This window comes from Podarcis vaucheri (genome assembly GCF_965113315.1).
Source record: "Podarcis vaucheri genome assembly, chromosome: 2".
Lineage (NCBI taxonomy): Eukaryota > Metazoa > Chordata > Lepidosauria > Squamata > Lacertidae > Podarcis > Podarcis vaucheri.
The window spans coordinates 124,870,797-124,892,365 of record NC_138760.1 but is presented as its reverse complement, the minus strand read 5'-3'; the positions used below and the strand labels follow the sequence as shown (position 1 = coordinate 124,892,365).

Sequence of the window (21,569 nt, the reverse complement as noted above, 5' to 3'; positions counted from 1 at the left end):
GGGTCCTTGAAGATAGGCAGAGTGTCCCTCAGCTTCATTGGATGCCCATGATTTCTAGTGTTATGAGGGAGAAAAATCCACCTGCTTTCTCCATGCATAGGTTTAAAAAACTTCAATCGTGTCTCCTTAACTCAGCTTTTTCTCTAATTGAAAATAGCACCTTGGTGGTTGTGACTGCCTCCTGCAGAACTGAGTTGTTTTTTTAATTTGAATAGTATTTATTTATATATTGCATTAGCCATGTGGCCATAGCATGATATACATTAAAATAACAACATAAAATGGGGGTGGGGAGGTAAAGGTAAAAAAAAAAAAAAACTGCTGAGGCTGGAGGAGGACCGTTAAAGGGTCCTTCAGCTCCTCAGATTTGTCCTAACTCGATTGTCCTTGTACAATAAGGCTACTTGGAATTTCGTTCGATTGTGCGGCGTGTCGACTGCAGCTGTGGTGTTAAGGAAGAAGTTAGTGCCGCTTTCCTCTTCATCACACTAAGCAGGAAGTTAGCTGTCATCTCGGTAATCCAGCAATCAGAATCCTGCAAAAAAAGGGACACTATCCAAGGCTGGATTGGGAGATGGAACTTGTTCACGAGGGGAGTTAAAAACCAAGATCTTTCATCTGTCCAGTTGGGACAGAAGAGCATTACATGTTCCATAGTCTCCGGGGCCGTGTCATTACAAGAGCATGTTCTATTTGCGATGAGAACTCTGGAATAACGACCCAAGAGAACTGCTGTAGGAAAACAGTTGAGACGGGCACAGGTAAAGGCCCTACGCTTAGCCTCCGAAGGAATTGTGAAGCAGTATAAACTGAGTTCCATAGTTTAACTATGCGGTGGGGGGGGGCGCCTCCGGGGAGAAACATGGCGGCGGCGTCGAGGAGCCTGAAGGGAATGGTAGGCCTGCTGACCGGTGGGGCTCCATGGCAGAGCGGCGGGTGCAACAGGAAGGCAGTGCTGTGCTTGTGGATCTGCCCAAGTCCGATGGGGAGAGCGTGGCCAAATCGCTGGGAGAGAGATGCAACTTTGCTCCAGCTGAGATAACATCAGAGCCAGATGTGAAGAAGATGAAGAAGATTCAGATGTGAAGAAGATGATGAAGAAGAAGAGTTTGGATTTGATATCCCACTTTATCACTACCCAGTTTTCCCGCGGTTAACACCCCAGGCGCAGAAGCAGACTGAAAAAAGAATGTTTAATCTCGACTTGCTGTTGTTGTTATTATTAGTTGTCTTTTTTAAAAAAATCAAACAAACGAAGGTAGGAGATACACTCAGCCATCATTTTTCAAGTATATAGATATACAGAGATAAATATATGTCGCCATAAAGAGGGAAGAATTTATTACAAGACCACCTAAGGGAAGTTAACATTGCCTGGGAATCAAAGGTTGAAAACCTGAGGGAAATTCTCAGGTAAGGAGAAAGGGGGAGGGGGCAGAAGAAGAAAGAGCAAGTGTTTGAAAATACAAGGCATAAATATTGACTACATTGGTTTTGGATATAAGTGGGACTATCTCGGGATGCAACGGAAGGGGCCTAGCCCACGTCCTTTAAGGTCCAGAGAGATTCTCTCACGTGCCGAGTTCTGGGGGTGAGATGCAATTCCGACCCTCTCGGGCTGCTTCGCTTTTTAGACCCATTTCACAGGTGGAGGGGGGAAAGGGGGCGCTGTGGTGTCCACGTTTTCCATCACTTTCCCTGGCTCCCACCCACCTCAACTGGTCATCTTCACTTCTCAAAATTTTAGGCTGGATCAGGACAAAGGCCTTAAGTCCAGCATCCGTTTCCCAGAGTAGCCAGTTATGACATCTCCAAGAACCCCAGAGGCAACAAAAAAAGGCAACAGCCCACTCACCTTGTCTTTCCTCCATTCCCACCCCCCCCCAAAAAAAATCTGGTGTTCAGCTTCTATTCCTAACCACCAGGAGCATTAGCTACAACCAGTTGCCAAAAACCTGCCTGAGTTTTGTAAACCGTGGTGTACTTTTGATTGCACTGTATAAATAAATAGTAATAAATCTGGGGGCTGAAATTGGCTTTTAGCGGCACATTGTTTGGGGCAGATTAGCTTCCTCCTGCGTAAGCCCAGTCGTTTCAGCCAAATCAGGGCAGTGTCGTATTTTTTAAAAGCAAGAAGCTAACGTTAAGCCTCAGTAGCCAAAAAGTGGAAGTTCCTTTGCATATATTCGCATACACGGCAGAAATTTATCCCACTTCTCGGCCACATGACAGACAGCCGCTAGAAACCCTACGGACTCCCTTTTCTAGCTAATGAGGCTTCTCCAGACTTTGCCCACAAACTTTTAAACCCTTAACACACTTTGCTTTTTGTCACACAAGTTTTCTCTTTAAAATGAAAGCTGAATTTGATGCCTCCCCCAAAATGGCGGGTGAAGGAGATTTGCCACGGTCTAGCAAAGGAATTTTAGCTGGACTCCTTTGCACACAGAAGGTCCGGCGTTCAACCTGGCGCCCTCAAAGTCTCGCCGGACTACGGCTCCCACCACCCCTGGCCATTGGACAGTGACACCTGGGGCTGATGGGAGTTGTAGTTCTGTGGCACCTGGAGGGCCAAAGGTTCCCGGCTCCAGGAGTCAGTGATAGGGAAGATGTTCTGCCTGGAGAGCTTCTGCTGGTCAGAGCTGGCATTGATGGGCGCATGGCCCTCCTGACGCCATCGGACTACAACAGCGTGGACTATGACAGCTGTCATAGAATCACAGAATTGGAAGGGACCCCATCTAGTCCAACCGCCCCACAACACAGGCATCGAAACGAAAGCATCCATGCTTGCATGCCTAACTCTGTCTCTCTGAAACATCTGAATCGGGAATGGCCAGGAAGGCCCAGGACTGGGGCCTGGATGCGGTGGGAGGGAGGAGGAGGGTTAATAAAGTGAGAGGTTCTCCGGTCCAGGAAGCTGCTACGTTGCCTGCCCTGAACGGGGCTGCACGCTCCCTGAAGTAGCAAGTGTGTGGTTTGGGGTTTTTAAATTCATGTTCTGGTCTGTGTCTTTTTAAACCACCTCTCTGCTGCTCTCCTTGAATTTCGTACATTGCATGCGTGGAAGGCGATACAATTTGGAACGATAATAATGCAGTGGTACCTCGGTTTTTGAACGTAATCCGTTCTGGAAGACCGTTGGGCTCCCAAAACGTTCCAAAACAGAGGATCAATGGGCTGGCTGCAAAGTCAATGGGAAGAAATGAAAAGACGCGCCTTGGAAGCCGTTTAACTTCCAAGGCGTGTTCGAAAACGGAAGCAATCACTCCTGGGTTTTCGGCGTTCGGGTTCCGAATTGTTCGGCTTCTGAGATGCTCGAAAACCGAGGTTCCGCTGTAATAACAACTCTGGTCGCCCCTGACCATTGAACCAGGCTGCCTGGGGCTGATCTGGGAGTCCAGCCTCATCTGTTTCCCCTCTCTGGAGTGGAAGATACCGAACTAGACCAACTTATAGCACGACCTGGTATGAGGCAACTGCCTAGAGCAGGGGAAGGTTGCCAACTGTCCAAAAGCAGGCCCGGCCATTTGCAGTTCGAAGACGCAGCTGCCTGGTTTTATCTTCACACGAAGAAAACGCAAGGAGAGCTCACTGGATCTGACCAAATGGTCCAAGTCTGGCATCCGGGTTCCCAGCCAATCGGATGCTTCCAGGAAGCTGCCGCGCAGGGTATTGAAGAAACAGCCCTCCTGTATCGCTGCCTTGCTAGATGGGTGCAGCCCGGAGCCGGCCCCCTACCCCACCCAAAATGTGGGTCATGCCGAAACACCCCACCCACCCCCGGAGAAACCACGCCCCTCACTCGCCCATGTGCGTCTTCTTGTGCGCAATGAGGTAGAGGCCCCGCGTGAAGCTCTTCCCGCAGTCCAAGCACTTGTAGGGTTTCTCTCCCCGGTGCGTCCTCTCGTGAGCGGTGAGGTTGGAGCTGCGCCGGAAAGCCTTGCCGCAGTCGGCGCAGCTGTAGGGCTTCTCGCCCGTGTGGGTCCTCTCGTGGACGATGAAGTCCGAGCTCCAGCGGAAGCTCTTGCCGCAGTCGGCGCACTTGTAGGGCTTCTCCCCCGTGTGGGTCCTCATGTGGGTGGTGAGGTTGGAGTTGCGGTTGAAGCTCTTGCCGCAGTCGGCGCACTGGAAGGGCTTCTCGCCCGTGTGGATCTTCTTGTGGCGGATGAAGTGCGAGCGGTGGTCGAAGCTCTTCCGGCAGTCCTGGCACTTGTACAGGCGCTCCTCGGTGTGGATTCTCCGGCGCAGGACCACGCACCGCTTCTGCCGCTGGTTCTCCTGGAAGAGGATCTCGCCGAGGTCCTTGTAGCCCACCCGGCATGGGACGGCCTCCGGCGGGCGCTTGGCCAGGTGCCTCTCCACCCGCAGCTGGTTCTCAGAGGCCTTCTCCAGCTCGCGGTGCTGAGAGAGGCTCCCGCGTGGCTTTGGCGCCAACGCCCCGCCAGGGTTCTCCCGTTCGAGATATTCCCGCTGTTGCAGAAGGACCTCCCTCTCCTGTTCGCTGAGCAGCCTGCTCCCCGCTGGAACCAAAGAAAAGAGTGGAGATATAAAGTGGAGGTATAAAGTAATGGAGAGACAAAGTACAGTGAGGTTAATTGGAAGTCAGTTTTAAATTTCTATAAATTTTATACCGTATTTTTTGCTCTAAAAGACTCACTTTTTCCCTCCTAAAAAGGGGAAATGTGTGTGCGTCTTATGGAGCGAATGCAGGCTGCGCAGCTATCCCAGAAGCCAGAACAGCAAGAGGGATTGCCGCTTTCACTGCGTAGCGATCCCTCTAGCTGTTCTGGCTTCTGAGATTCAGAATATTTTTTTTCTTGTTTTCCTCCTCCAAAAATTAGGTGCGTCTTGTGGTCTGGTGCATCTTATAGAGCGAAAAATACGGTAATTGTGTTCAATACCAGAAGTATATATTATGATAATTATATTAATCTTCTTTTTTCTTATAGTGTGGTGGTTTGTTTGATTTTTCTGTTATTTGTTTGTTTGATTGCATGTTTGTTTGACGCAGGTGGCGCTGTGGGTTAAACCACAGAGCCTAGGACTTGCCGATTAGAAGGTCGGCGGTTCGAATCCCAGCAAAGTAGTGAGCTCCCGTTGCTCGGTCCCAGCTCCTGCCAACCTAGCAGTTCAAAAGCACATCAAAGTGCAAGTAGATAAATAAGTACCACTCCGGCGGGAAGGTAAACGGTGTTTCTGTGCGCTGCTCTGGTTCGCAAGAAGCGGCTTAGTCATGTTGGCCACATGACCCGGAAGCTGTATGCTGGCTCCCTCAGCCAATAAAGCGAGATGAGCGCCGCAACCCCAGAGTCGGTCACGACTGGACCTAATAGTCAGGGGTTCCTTTACCTCTACTATCTTATAGTGTGGTGGTTTGTTTGATTTTTCTGTTATTTGTTTGTTTCGTTGTATGTTTGTTTACTTGTTTGTACGTCTGTTTTTCATAAATGTATTTATTTTAAATTAATAACGATATATATTTTTTATTTAAAAAAAAGAGTGGAGGGAAACCGCAAAATTATAAATCGGTAAGCCAGCAATTAAGAGTGCCGGAGTAAGATCTGGGAGAGCAGGGTTCAAATCCCCGCTGAGCCACGAAGCTCACAATCCCTGTCTCTCAGCCTAACCCGGACTTGCATGGTTGTGGTGGGGGTTAAAGGAATGCAAATGAATTAAAAAATTAAATCACAAGAGTTTGAAGAAGGCCCTTAGATGCCATCTAGTCTATCCCCTGCTCAACTTCAGAACTGCTGTGTAGGATAATGTGGTTTAGGAGTGGAGAATATGGAGACTACAGTTGATAGAAATTGTGCATAGGCTGAGGGTACCACATTGGCTCTCTTTGGAGTTATATTCTGCAGCTTAATAATAATAATAATTTGCCATTTTATTTTATATTATTAAAAAAATAATTATATTTATTATTTTGGCAAAGTAATAATAATAAATAAGAAATGAAATAAATATGTGCACCCCACCACTGAGACCATTCCATCGTAACCATCCAACTTCCCAAAATTTCAACACCTCTTGCGATGGTTTGACCCCTTTCCATTTTAACAGTACAAATTCTACAAACACCTTCCCTATCTCCTCAGAATCATTTCTCCTGCGTATTCCCCGTCTTACCTTAATCGCGCATATTATCATCAGTGGCCACATCCCACACCTCTTTATACCATTCTTCCATTTGATATTCACCTTGCCCCTTCCACTTCCTAGCTATAACAACTCGTGCAGCTGTCAATAATTTTTTGGGCAAGTCCTTCCCAGCCTGTGAACCTTACCAATTTAATTAAGAAAGGAAGGAAACGATCAAACAGACTGGCTCTCCTTGTCGTCTTTCCACTGGCAAGAGAAGATTGTTGTAGCCCAACAGGCTTTTGCAGATTGACCAAATTTTTCAAGTGAATGGGCTTTTTAAATAGCACTGTGCTGTTTTTTTAGCTATAAATAAAAAATAAATCCGTTTTTATCTTGCTTTAATTCTATTGTAGTGGCCGGGGAAACCCAGCCAGATGGGCGGGGTATAAATAATAAATTGTTGTTGTTGTTGTTGTTTAATTGCTGTTCAGCAATTCTCTTTTATACCTCTTTAGCCTTCTGTATTTTAATGCCCTTGCTGCCCAGTCCATCCCCCTATGTCCTTTTTGCCGCTGACACGGCCACCCCACCTGGAACGAAGAAACAAGCCGGGCACCCCCATTCTTACCTTGTTTCCGAGAAGCTCCCAGGCAAACTTGCTGCACCCTCGGGAAATTCACCGTCACTTCTTCAAAGGAATCTAGAACCTGCGAACAAGGGGCGCTGGTTAAAAGTGAAGCACAAAGAGATTTGGACAAACCCAGCCACCTTCGCCGGAGCAACAGATCTGCTTGTAGGGGACCTCAGGCCCTCTGGGTACTGAACTATAACTCCCAGCAAGCCCAACCAAGGTTACAGTCACTATTTGGGGGCAAGACAGCTCTAAAGTCTTATTTTTCAAATGATGGACTGACTGTGATTTTCTGACTAGTTTAGGCTAGGTTAGCTTTGAGCTATGTTAAGGACTTGAGAACTTAAAACAAGAAAAGTCACTTGAGCCAAGGACAGTGCAACTAGGGCCAGGGCCTTTTCAGTACTGGCCCCGACTTGGTGGAACGCTCTGTCACAAGAGACTAGGGCCCTTCAGGATTTGACATCTTTCCGCAGGGCCTGCAAGACACAGCTGTTCTGCCTGGCCTTTGGCTTGGACTCAGTCTGACGCTCAGTCTACGGGCTACTTTTAAAATGAGGCCGCATTTTAAATTGCATTTTAACCTGTATTTTAAATTGGTTCCCCCCCATTATGTTTTTATTGTAATTTTACTGGGGTTAGCCGCCCCGAGGGAGGGGTATAAATAAAATTTATTATTATCATTATCATATATATATATATATATATATATGCTTTCGTAGATTTTCACGGGTACAGGAATGCAGGTTTTGGTGTCTTCGGGTGTCTTCCCGTGTAAGAGTCGGGGTGTCTGTGCGACGTTTCGACGAGGTCTCACTCGTCATCTTCAGGCTGGTGCTTTCGGCTTCTTGTTACTGGAACAGAGCAGAGTCTGGTGTTTGAGTTCCTATAAATACTGTTGAGGGGTGTGGTGTATAGCCTCCAACATTCTGGGCAGAGAGGAAGTTCCTAGATTAGTGTGCCTTTTCTTCTTTTGTTCCTTAATTACTTGAGGGATATCTTGGGTGATTTCATGAGTGATATTCTGAATATCACTGGGTGGGTCATTAAGTGTAGATTAGTTGCTAAAGCTTTCGTGTCTTGACCTCTTGAGCTTGTGAAGAGTTTTTCTGAGAAGATGGCTGTGCTGCATTTAGTTGTGCTCTGGCTTGGCTTCGTGTATAGGGGCGAGCTATGGTTTTGTGCCTTGTGCCAGCCAGATCTGTGTAGGGATTGCAGGGGGGTGCAGCATCCGGAGGTGCCACTATAGTTTGGTTACTGGATGGAGTCTGTAATATGTCTGTGGAGAGGGTCTGGGTTTGGGTCTGGTGTGGTTGATTGGTGACGGCGTTCTGTGTGCCTCTGGTTCTGGTGTCGGTTTTTGTGGGGAGGGCTAATTTCCAGATGTCTGGCAGGCGGGACGTGTCGTCACGCTTGTTCATGTTGTGAGGGTGTTTCTCTATCTCGATGGCTTCCATGATTATTCTCTTGTGGTGATGTTCCATGTTAAAGAGCAATTTGGAATCTGCAAAATTAATTTCGTGTCCTGTTTCTTTCATGTGTTGGAAAAGAGAGGAAGTTTTTTCTTCTTTTTTGACGGCATTCTTGTGTTCTGCGATACGTGCATTTATTCGTCTGTTTGTTTGTCCAATGTACGTGGCTGGGCAGACTTTGCAGGGTATTTCATAGACCCCTTGGTTTTCCAGCTGGATTTTGTCTTTTGGGTTTCTGAGGATATTGGCTATTTTTTGGTTGGTGCAGAAGGCTGTTTTGATATTGTGTTTATGGAGGATTTTGCTGATTTTGTCTGTAGTGCCCTTGATATAAGGAAGGAGGGCCATGCCATTGTTTTCTTCTGTGTCTTGGTTTTTGGGGGGTGTTTCTTTTTGGATTAGCTTCGTAACCCTGTTTTTCTGGTATCCATTGGCGATTAACACATTTGAGAGATTCTGTAACTCAGTTGTCAAGTGGTCTTTGTCAGCCAGGCGTTTGGTTCTGGAGATGAGGGTCTTGGCTACGGAGTTTATTTGTGCAGGGTGGTGGTGTGATTGTGCATGTAAGTAGCGGTTGGTATGTGTTTTTTTCCGGTAGATAGTGTGTCCTAGGGAGCCATCAGGTTTTTTGTAGATTAGGACGTCAAGAAAGGGGAGTTGGTTGTTGTCTTCTATTTCCATAGTGAATTGTATTTTGGGGTGTAGGCTGTTGAGATGTGTGAGGAAGCTATCTAGTTTTTCTTTCCCGTGTGGCCAAATTACAAAGGTGTCGTCAACATATCTGAGCCAAAGTTTGGGTTTGTGTTCTGACTTGTCTAAAGCATTGGTTTCAAAGTGTTCCATGTACAAATTTGCGATGACCGGTGAGAGGGGTGATCCCATAGGTGCTCCTTCTATCTGTTTGTATCTTTGTCCATTGTGGATGAAGTACGTGTTGGTTAGGCAGTGGTTGGTCAGGTCCAGGATGTATTTGGGGGGGTTGTATTTGTTTTGAATGGCTGTCAAGGCTTCATTAATGGGCACTTGAGTGAAGAGAGATACAACATCGAAGCTCACAAGTAGGTCATCGGGATGTAGGTATTGTTTCTTTATTGTTTCAATGAACTGGAAGGAGTTAGTAACGTGTGAAGCGATGGATTCTGCATAGGGCTGAAGTTGCTTAGCGAGAAATTTAGCGAGATTTTGTAGAGGTGAGCCTATGGAGCTGACTATTGGTCTGAGTGGTGTTCCTTCTTTGTGTATCTTGGGGAGACCGTAGAGTTTGGGGCATCTGGATGATTTTTCTCTGGGGATGATTCTTAGCTGGATTTCTTCACTGATAGGAGAGGCTTTTATTTTGGATTTGGTGGTTTTTTCCAGATAGGTGGTGGGATCTGTTTTTATAGGTTGGTAGGTAGGGTCTTGGAGTAGATTTGATAGTTTTGCTTGGTAGTCCGATGTGTTCATTACAACAGTGGCGTTGCCTTTGTCTGCTGGGAGAATGATTATGTTGTTGTCTTTCCTCAGGTTGGTGAGTGCTTTCTGTTCTTCTTTGTGTAAATTGCTTCTGGGTGGTTTGCTGGAGCAGAGGATGTTGGTGACTTCAAGTCTGATTTTATTGGCTTCATCTGGGTCGATTTTGGTCAGGCTAGCTTCGACTCCGCATATGATGTTTTCCGTAATCATAATCATTCTCCCAGCAGACAAAGGCAACGCCACTGTTGTAATGAACACATCGGACTACCAAGCAAAACTATCAAATCTACTCCAAGACCCTACCTACCAACCTATAAAAACAGATCCCACCACCTATCTGGAAAAAACCACCAAATCCAAAATAAAAGCCTCTCCTATCAGTGAAGAAATCCAGCTAAGAATCATCCCCAGAGAAAAATCATCCAGATGCCCCAAACTCTACGGTCTCCCCAAGATACACAAAGAAGGAACACCACTCAGACCAATAGTCAGCTCCATAGGCTCACCTCTACAAAATCTCGCTAAATTTCTCGCTAAGCAACTTCAGCCCTATGCAGAATCCATCGCTTCACACGTTACTAACTCCTTCCAGTTCATTGAAACAATAAAGAAACAATACCTACATCCCGATGACCTACTTGTGAGCTTCGATGTTGTATCTCTCTTCACTCAAGTGCCCATTAATGAAGCCTTGACAGCCATTCAAAACAAATACAACCCCCCCAAATACATCCTGGACCTGACCAACCACTGCCTAACCAACACGTACTTCATCCACAATGGACAAAGATACAAACAGATAGAAGGAGCACCTATGGGATCACCCCTCTCACCGGTCATCGCAAATTTGTACATGGAACACTTTGAAACCAATGCTTTAGACAAGTCAGAACACAAACCCAAACTTTGGCTCAGATATGTTGACGACACCTTTGTAATTTGGCCACACGGGAAAGAAAAACTAGATAGCTTCCTCACACATCTCAACAGCCTACACCCCAAAATACAATTCACTATGGAAATAGAAGACAACAACCAACTCCCCTTTCTTGACGTCCTAATCTACAAAAAACCTGATGGCTCCCTAGGACACACTATCTACCGGAAAAAAACACATACCAACCGCTACTTACATGCACAATCACACCACCACCCTGCACAAATAAACTCCGTAGCCAAGACCCTCATCTCCAGAACCAAACGCCTGGCTGACAAAGACCACTTGACAACTGAGTTACAGAATCTCTCAAATGTGTTAATCGCCAATGGATACCAGAAAAACAGGGTTACGAAGCTAATCCAAAAAGAAACACCCCCCAAAAACCAAGACACAGAAGAAAACAATGGCATGGCCCTCCTTCCTTATATCAAGGGCACTACAGACAAAATCAGCAAAATCCTCCATAAACACAATATCAAAACAGCCTTCTGCACCAACCAAAAAATAGCCAATATCCTCAGAAACCCAAAAGACAAAATCCAGCTGGAAAACCAAGGGGTCTATGAAATACCCTGCAAAGTCTGCCCAGCCACGTACATTGGACAAACAAACAGACGAATAAATGCACGTATCGCAGAACACAAGAATGCCGTCAAAAAAGAAGAAAAAACTTCCTCTCTTTTCCAACACATGAAAGAAATAGGACACGAAATTAATTTTGCAGATTCCAAATTGCTCTTTAACATGGAACATCACCACAAGAGAATAATCATGGAAGCCATCGAGATAGAGAAACACCCTCACAACATGAACAAGCGTGACGACACGTCCCGCCTGCCAGACATCTGGAAATTAGCCCTCCCCACAAAAACCGACACCAGAACCAGAGGCACACAGAACGCCGTCACCAATCAACCACACCAGACCCAAACCCAGACCCTCTCCACAGACATATTACAGACTCCATCCAGTAACCAAACTATAGTGGCACCTCCGGATGCTGCACCCCCCTGCAATCCCTACACAGATCTGGCTGGCACAAGGCACAAAACCATAGCTCGCCCCTATACACGAAGCCAAGCCAGAGCACAACTAAATGCAGCACAGCCATCTTCTCAGAAAAACTCTTCACAAGCTCAAGAGGTCAAGACACGAAAGCTTTAGCAACTAATCTACACTTAATGACCCACCCAGTGATATTCAGAATATCACTCATGAAATCACCCAAGATATCCCTCAAGTAATTAAGGAACAAAAGAAGAAAAGGCACACTAATCTAGGAACTTCCTCTCTGCCCAGAACGTTGGAGGCTATACACCACACCCCTCAACAGTATTTATAGGAACTCAAACACCAGACTCTGCTCTGTTCCAGTAACAAGAAGCCGAAAGCACCAGCCTGAAGATGACGAGTGAGACCTCGTCGAAACGTCGCACAGACACCCCGACTCTTACACGGGAAGACACCCGAAGACACCAAAACCTGCATATATATATATATATATATATAGGCCTCTTCTGACCTCTTTTTCTGATTTCAAATTTTTATTTGTACTTTTCAGATTTATACATTTCACTGATTTCACAATCATTTTTGACATTTCAAAAATTGACTTCCTTCCTCCTCTTTCTGCGGTTCCTTAAATTTATTTCTAATATCCTCTGCATATCCTAATGGACTTAATCCTCTTTTTCTTAATGGTGACTGCTCCTGCTCAGGCGGCACAGAAAAAGCATTTTGGTTCCTGAAACTCACTCTGATGGTGCAGATAAAATAGAACAGATAAGAATTCTCCAGGATGTGTTTCTAGTGGGTGAAAACATTCCAGATGAAATGATTCCCAGGAATGCAATTGGTCACAAATGGTCAATGGGGAAGTGCAAAATGCGCTTGGCGCCTGGCTAATTTCAAACACTGCTTGGGGGACCTTTGGAGCGCCAGCTGCTCTTGAAGTAGAACTCCCATCATCCCTGGGGGTTGCGCATGTTTTCTGGGATGGATCAGATGTATGACCACCCAACCTCTGCTTAATAACCTCCAAGGATCATAGAATCACAGAATCATAGAGTTGGAAGAGACCACAAGGGCCATCGAGTCCAAGCCCCTGCCAAGCAGGAAACACCATCAGAGCACTCCTGACATATGGTTGTCAAGCCTCTGCTTAAAGACCTCCAAAGTAGGAGACTCCACCACACTCCTTGGCAGCAAATTCCACTGTCGAACAGCTCTTACTGTCAGGAAGTTCTTCCTAATGTTTAGGAGGAATCTTCTTTCTTGTAGTTTGGATCCATTGCTCCGTGTCCGCTTCTCTGGAGCAGCAGAAAACAACCTTTCTCCCTCCTCTATGTGACATCCTTTTATATATTTGAACATGGCTATCATATCACCCCTTAACCTCCTCTTCTGCAGGCTAAACATGCCCAGCTCCCTTAGCCGTTCCTCATAAGGCATCGTTTCCAGGCCTTTGACCATTTTGGTTGCCCTCCTCTGGACATGTTCCAGTTTGTCAGTGTCCTTCTTGAACTGTGGTGCCCAGAACTGGACACAGTACTCCATGTGAGGTCTGACCAGAGCAGAATACAGTGGCACTATTACTCCCTTGATCTAGATGCTATACTCCTATTGATGCATCCCAGAATTGCATTGGCTTTTTTAGCTGCCGCGTCACACTGTTGGCTCATGTCAAGTTTGTGGTCAACCAAGACTCCTAGATCCTTTTCACATGTACTGCTCTCAAGCCAGGTGTCACCCATCTTGTATTTGTGCCTCTCATTTTTTTTGCCCAAGTGCAATACTTTACATTACTCCCTGTTAAAATTCATCTTGTTTGTTTTGGCCCAGTTCTCTAATAAGTAGAGTCCACAACCTCCCATTCCACTATCAAACAGCTTACTGTCAGAAACAACTCTCAGCACTCTCTCAGCTACATCTCCCAGGATTCTTTGGGAAGGAAGCCATGATTGTTTAAAGTGGTATCACAGTGCTTTAAACATATGGCTAGATTACTGCAATGTGTTATACGTAGGGCTGCCTCTGAAGACGGTTCGGAAACTTCAGCTAGTGCAGAATTCAGCGGCCAAGTTGCTCACCTCAGCAAGAAGGTCTGAGCATATTACACCAATCCTGGTCTGACTGCACTGGTTACCAGTTAGTTTCCGGGCCCAATTCAAAGTGCCGGTTTTGACCTATAAAGCCTTAAACGGCTCAGGACCGCAATACCTCATGGACCGACTCTTTCCATAAGAAACTGCCCAGGCCCTGAGGTCATCTTCTGAGGCCCTTCTTCGCGTGCCTCCTCCTCAAGGGGTCTGGAGGGTGGCAACGCAAGAACAGGGCCTTTTCTGCAGCGGCTCCCCATCTGTGGAATGCTCTCCCCAGGGAAGGTCGCCTGGCGCCTTCATTACACATCTTTAGGTGCCAGGCAAAAACATTCCTTTTTAACCAGGTGTTTGGTTGACCTGATTGACATCCTATTTAAAATGTGGCCCTTTTTTGGGGGGGTGATACTGAGTTAATTGTTTTTATTTGAATTTTATATATTGATATCTTTTCTGTGAACCGCCCTGAGACCTCTGGGTATAGAGCAGTAAAGGTAAAGGGACCCCTGACAGTTAGGTCCAGTCGTGGCCAACTTTGGGGTTGCGGCGCTCATCTCGCTTTACTGGCCAAGGGAGCCGGCGTACAGCTTCCAGGTCTTGTGGCCAGCATGACTAAGCCGCTTCTGGCGAACCAGAGCAGCACACGGAAACGCCATTTACCTTCCCGCCAGAGCGGTACCTATTTATCTACTTGCACTTTAACGTGCTTTCGAACTGCTAAGTTGGCAGAAGGAGGGACCGAGCAGCGGGAGCTCACCCCGTCAAGGGGATTCAAACCGCCGACCTTCTGAATGGCAAGTCCTAGGCTCTGTGGTTTAACCCACAGAGCCATAGAGCGGTACATAAATTCAATAAATAAATAAATAAATATGGCATGAATGTGACCCAAGAAGGGATTTTTTTGTTCATTTCCTCCCCACTTTTCCTCTCACCAGCTGTTGGGGTCTCTCCGCCTCCTGCTGCCTCAGCAAGAAACCCTCAGCCAGGGCCACCGCCTGGGCGCAGGTCTCCGGCCCGCGCTCCCTGACGCAGCCTTGGATCTCCGACGGCAGGATGGCCAGGAACTGCTCTAGGACCAGCGCCTCCAGGATCTGCTCCTTGGTGTGCCTCTCCGGCTTCAGCCACTGGTGACACAGCTCCCGGAGCCGCCCACAGACGTCCCGCGGCCCCTCGGCCTCCTGGTAGCTGAAGTGCCGGAACCGGTGGCGCTGGGCTTCAGCGCTCGCCGCATCTTCCTCTAGGACCTCTTCCTTGACCTTCCAGCCGCCCCCCCGCACGAAGCCCTGTGGGGCTGCCCCTCCCGAGGCCGGGAAGCCCTTGGGGTCCTTGAAGGCCACCAACTCCGGCAGCGGCGGGCTGCCCCACCCGGCGTGAGGGGACTGGACCACCTTCAGGAACTCCTGCCACTGGGCTTCCCAGCGCTGGGCCAAGCCCTCGTCCGGCTCCTGTTTGATCTGCTGCGGCGTCACCCGCCGCAGGAACTCCCGGGTGCCAGCGGCGGGTGCCGAACGAGGGCCTTTCCTCGCCCCCTCAGCTGGCTTGGCGCCGCAGGCCAGGCTCTTCTCCTCCATTTTCACCCGGGGCTCTCGAACAGTCTGGAGGCGCAGGGCTGGCGGCGAACCCCCTTCTTTCGGAACGGCTTTCCTGGAGGCCATCGGTAGGGGCCTTATCCCATCTCAGGCCTGCCTGAGCTCCAGTGGCGGCCGTTGGCCTGGACACCAACTGCCGTGGGAGAGAGAGAAAGAAAGAGAGAGAGAGAGAGAGAGAGAGAGAGAGGGAGAGAGAGGGAGGGAGAGAGGAAGGTTCCTTGGCTCCGTCGTCCGTTCTGTGATTCTAAGGCGTGTGGGACGATGGAGATGCTGCCGTTTGACTAAGGGATCCTTCAGCCAGCCGTCATTTGCAAGTGGTCCTGTTGAGTACAGGTCACAAAGCACAAAATTGTAGCGGTGGGGAAAGAAAGGAAAGAATGGAGGAGATAATGAATTGAAAAAAAATGTTTAAGATAACCTTTGTGCAAAAAAAAAAAAAAACAGAATTTTTTTTTGTAGGCCTCGGTCCAGTATACCTGAAGGAGCGTCTCCACCCCCATCGTTCTGCCCGGACACTGAGGTCCAGAGCTGAGGACCTTTGGCGGTTCCCTTGCTGGGAGAAGCCAAGTTACAGGGAACCAGGCAGAGGGCCTTCTCGGTCTCCTACCAACTCCCTTAACAAACTGCAATTCCCAGAATTCTTTGAGGGAAGAAGCCACACCTGTCTAAAGCGGCATGGTAGCTCAGTTGGTAGAGAATGAGACTAGTAATTTCAGGGTCATGGGTTCGAATCCCACATTGAGCAAAAGATTCCTCCATCGCAGGGGGTTGGACTAGATGACTGTCGGGGTGCCTTCCAACTCTATGAATGGTTAAACTCACTGACAGGGCTTTTAATGGGTGGTGTGAATGTGTCACACTACTTCCATGACTTTTTCCTGTTTTCAAGGCCAGGCCAGGCCAGGGACATCTGCAATTTTTATCTGTAGACTGCTTTGAGTCCTTGTCAGGGGGAAAAGGTGGAGCAAAAATATATATATATAAATAAAACACCCGTCTTTCTATCAGCTACAAGGCACAGCCTTCTTCATGCCTGTCTGATTGGTAGGAGGGAAAGAAAAGTCCTCTCAGGAGCGGCATGCAAGACTCGGCCTGTGTGTCTGTGGGCACCAGGTTGGCGACCCCAGACTGAGACTAGGAAGCTGCCTTATTCTAAGTCAATCCGTAGGTCCACCAACCACGGAACTGATAGAGTTGGCTCAGTTGGCAGAGCATGAGACTCTCACACATCTCAGGGTTGTGAGTTCGAGGCCCATGCAGAGCAAAAGATTCCAGGGTTGGTCTAGATGACCCTCGAGGTCCCTTCCAGCTTTATGATTCTACATCTACACTGACTGGCAGCAGCTCAGGCAGGGGGTCTCTCCCATCCCTGGAGAAGCCAGTAGGGATCAAACCCACGACCTTCTGCATGAGCTATGGCAATAAAAAGCCAAAGTACCCATCTAACCCAGTAGTGTCTGCACTGACTGGCAGCAGCTCTCCATGGTTTCTCCCAGTCCCTGCCTGGAGATGTCCGGGATTGAACCCAAGCAGGCGCTCTATCTCTTTCCTTAAAGGCAGAGTGAAGATTCCAGTCCTCACGGCCCTAATTGAAGAGCTGTTTAAATGGGAAGCTGCCGTAAAGAGAGTCATAGAATCACGGCATTGCAGAATCGGATCCCGGGGGGCGATCTGGTCCCAGCCCCCTGCAATGCAATAATCTTTTGCCCAACGGTGAGGCTCAAACTCACGGCCCTGAGATGGCAGGGTCTCGTGCTCTACCGACTGACCCTCCAGGCTTGATTGATTGATTTGATTTATTACGGCCATTGGCCCATATCTAAAACAATACATCAAGATTTATCCATAAACAAACAATTTAAACAGTTCCAAGTTAAAACACCCATATAAAACCAATTTTACTTCAATTAAGTAAACACTATATACAATAAGCTCCCTCTATGTCAACCGCAATTCAAATCCCTCGGATTTTGGGGGATATGCGTCTTAGTTCTGGCACTGATTGATGGTTCTTAAGTTTGGCTAAGCTGTCAGAGTCATACAGTGATCCATTTCTCCTCTTAGGAAATAAGACATTAATCAGGTATCTAGCGACTGCAAGGGATCTACTTGAGTCTTCGTCGTTTAATAAGCATATTATTTGGGCTTCCTGAGGTCTGTCAGCAATTCTCGATAAATATGGGGCCAGAAACTTGGACCGTGAAGCCGAATGTGATGGACAACAGAAGATTATATGATATAAGGATTCTATAGATCCACTTTTACAGTCACAGAGGAGTGAGATCTGTCCGTTGGAGAGTCTGTTACCCAACACATTTGACCAACCCTCCAGGCTGCTCAACTCAGCATCGCCTACCCTGGTCGGCAGCAGCTCTTGGGAAAGGAGCATTCCCAGCCCTAAATGAGGATGCTTGGGGCCTTCTGCATTCAGAGCAGCTGCACTGCCTCCCTCGCCTCCTTGCTTGGCTCCCTTCCCTCTCCCTTGCATTGCACAAAGATGAACAAAAAAATAATAATAGGAATATTTGCATTTATTTTTGTACTCACTTCAGCAGCCCCAGCCTCTCAGGTGCCTTCAATGCAACCACCCCAGAACTGGAGGAGGAATTCAAAGAGGGAGATGAAGCTACTTTGTGCAAAAGGTTGGGAAGGAATGGAGGGTGAAGGCGGAACAGGAAAGGAAGGGACTCCCTGGTCTTTCTTTTTTTTGCATTTCTCCCTCCTCCCAGATGTCTGCGGCCTCTCTAGCAGCTGTCACCGGATCTATTGGGTTAACCCTTATTGGGTAAATTCAAATTCAAAATTCAAAGAGAAGCAGGAGGAGCTCTTGAAACGCCTGCAGCTGCCGCCCCAGTAGACCAGGCTGCTATCCGGCAGGTCTTGTACGAAGCAGGCAGAAATTCAACAGGTGCTGCTTAAAAAAAATAAAAATTCCGTTTCCTCCTAAAAACATCTTCTTCTTTTTTATCCTTTTTGGACTGTTTGTGGTTTTTCTTTTTTTGATGTATTTTATGTTAGAAATAAAATAAAAAGAAATTTCAGAAAGAAAGAAAAAAGAAAGAAGAGCAGAGTTTCACATTATAAGGGAATAAATAACCACATTTTTGGAAGAGAAAAAAAAATATCAACATCAACAATCAAAAGCAATTCCATGCTGCGGACTTGCATTCCTTTTTCAGAGTGCTGTGTTTTCCAGAAGAAGAAGAAGAAAAAATGAAGACATTTTTTGTTCCTTTCCCTTTCTACATTATTTTCATTTTCTTCGCTACAGGCAAGAAAAGTAACAAAAAGAAAGAAAACGAAGCGCGGAATATTTAAGCCGCAAAGCATCGCAGCCTGGAAGGAAAAAAGTGCAAAGATGCAGCACAGCTCTAAAGGAATAATAATAGCCTCTAAAGGGAGAGGTTCCCTTTGCAAATAATAAAGATTTATATAAATAAAAGGATTCTCCAGTCGTGAGTTCCCTCACAGGTTCCGTATAGTCTTGAATGAGCCAGATATTTGCATGTTGGTAAAAATTCGACCATACGCCTCAATATTTGTACAGTATTTTATTGTAGTATGAAAAAGATTTAATAAAATCGGGGGCGGGGGATAAATAAAATCATGCCATATGTCAAAAAGCAAAAATCCCATCAGGTCATTCAAGCTCTGCCCCTTAGACAATTTTTGTTTGTTTGTTTCTTTCCACAAGCTTCTCCAACTGGATGAAAGTCTCTTGCCTTTGATGTTCATTATTTGAATGGTTTTGAAACCTATTTTCAGGTGTGTGTGTGTTTTGTTTTTTTTTAACTGCTTTTAAAAATATTTCTATATGTCTAAATCGCTTTGAGGCATTTATGTCAAAGGCCATTAATAAATGAAGAAATGTAGAAACAACTCCTGATGTAAACACAATGCCATATATACAACAATTACTAACAATTCTGTTTGGCAGAACAATGTCAAACTGAGCACAGGTACAGACTAGGATCGTAACGTACGATACAATAATCTTTATTGTCCCATACAGAACAACAAAATTGAAAAAATCTACATCAGACGTTCAAAAACTTGTGATCCTTGGAGGAAGTTCAGTATATAAATTTAACAATCAATCTATCAATCAAATCTGTATTGCCAGTAGGCATACAGAAATACCCTGTTTACCTGGAGAACTGGAACACTTTAAAAAAAAAAAGGTCATTTAAGGCTGCAGCCTTTACCTGGGAGTAAGTCCCATTAAACTCACTGTGGCTTACTTCTGGCTTGACACGTACAGAAGTGATGAATCAATAAAAGAATTCAATTCTTAGTCAAGAATTCTGCCCGAAGATTAAGGCCTTCTGGGAAAGGATATATAATGAAATGAAAAAGGTACTTAAATGTACTTTCCCTAAGAAACCAGAGGCCTTTCTCTTGGGCATTGTCGGCCAATTGGTGTCAAAGAAAGATAGAACCTTTTTTATGTATGCTACAACAGCAGCAAGAGTACTCATCGCAAAGCATTGGAAGACTCAAGATCTACCCACTCTGGAAGAATGGCAGATGAAGGTGATAGACTATATGGGACTGGCTGAAATGACCGGCAGAATCCGCGACCAGGGGAAAGAGACGGCGGATGAAGACTGGAAGAAATTTAGAATTTATCTTAAGAAACATTGTAAAATTAATGAATGATAAAATGTTGAAGTTTTAGAAAAAAGAGGATTACAGCTGTAAAAGACTAAGTAAAAGAAAAGAATAAGGGAGAATTGGATAAAACCAAGGGGTAGAATTTGCTGAAACAAATTTGGAAATTGGGATGCAGAAAGGGGAGGTATGGGGAAGTCGATGAAGTAAGGTTTAAGAAATAAGGATTTGAAATCATACATGTTTGTTTCTGTGTTTGTTTGTTTGTATTGTGTAATGTTTGTGGTTATAAAAATTGTGAAAAACCAATAAAAATTTTATATAAAAAAAGAATTCAATTCTAAATTTACTTCTTACAAATTATGTTTGGTTGTCTGCTGCCGGGCACATTTTTTAGATCAGCTTTCCAAAAAACACATGTACAAAAGGCACCCAGGACTTTACAGAGTAAGGCTTTGGTGCTGAATAACTTAAGCCGCAATCCTTGGCTGCCTACATACACTATATGAAGTACTTGATTTCCCTCAAAGAATTCTGGTCTCTGTAGTTTACCTCTCAACAGAGTTTACAGTTCCAGCCCCTCAAGAAACTACAGTTCCCAGGATTGTAGTTTAAAGCTGTGTTACACACTATAGATCTAAAAGACATTTGGAGCACATTCTTTCCCTCAAAGAATTCTGGGGCCTGTAGTTTATCTGTTGCGGAGTGACAGTTCTGAGAATCCCTTCGCAGACTACAGCGCCCAGAATTCTTTGAGGGAAAGAATGTGCTTTATTTTATTTTTTAAAAAATATTTTTTATTGATTTCCCCCCCGTAACATTATCTATAATCATTACATTACATATATAGCCGAGTAAGATTGTCCTCCATTGAAACGGTTTTAACAATGAGTCTGTAAGTGACTGTGGAGGCCAATTCTGGATCCACACATCCTTCCACAGCGGGGACATAGGTTTCTGGATGGGAATTGATCCCGGTGAGGGTTTGCCAAGCGTGCCTTCCTCTTAGCACGTTTCTCCCTTGCGTCCTGAGTTCGAGTGTCTTCAAAGCCCATGACACCTTTGGTAAAGGCTATTCTCCAACTAGAGCTCTCGCAGGCCAGTGTTTCCCAATTGTCAGTGTTTATACTACATTTTTTTAGATTTGTCTTGAGACAGTCTTTAAACCTCTTTCGTTGACCACCAGCATTATGCTTTCCATTTTTAAGTATGGAATAGAGTAGTTGCTTTGGAAGATGATCATCAGGCATCCGCACATGACTGGTCCAACAAAGTTGATGTTGAAGAATCATTGCTTCGACTCTGGTGATCTTTGCTTCTTCCAGTACACCGATATTAGTTCACCTGTCTTCCCAAATGATGTGTAAAAAATTTTGGGACATTCGCAGGGCAACCAAAATGCTTGTTTACAAAGCTATTGTACTACCAACCTTACTATATGCTTGTGAAATATGGACCACTTATAAAAGCCATCTCCAACTCCTCAAAAGATTCCATAAACGGTGTTTATATATACTCCTATATTGTCATACTGTTAGGTTTCTTGTTTTTTGTAAATAAAATTGCAAATGTTTATTTAAATGCTTTGAATGTGCTTTAAAAGAGAACTCCTTCATCTTCCATGAATTTGTCCAATCCTCTTTTAAAGTTCTGCAGTTTAACTGTGCTGCGTGAAGAAGTCCTTCA

The 21,569-nt window shown here is 45.8% G+C and overlaps 1 protein-coding gene across 1 annotated transcript; it reads right to left on the bottom strand.

The window, feature by feature from the left end:
- Positions 1-1,176: 1,176 nt before the first annotated feature.
- LOC309524914 (uncharacterized protein) lies at positions 1,177-15,338 on the bottom strand (the record flags this gene model as incomplete). Its single annotated transcript, XM_082210146.1, has 3 exons — positions 1,177-4,523; positions 6,716-6,794; positions 14,616-15,338. The coding sequence occupies 3 exons, from the start codon at positions 15,336-15,338 to the stop codon at positions 3,802-3,804; spliced, it is 1,524 nt and encodes a 507-aa protein (XP_082066272.1). The 3' UTR covers positions 1,177-3,801.
- Between the last annotated feature and the right edge of the window lie 6,231 nt (positions 15,339-21,569).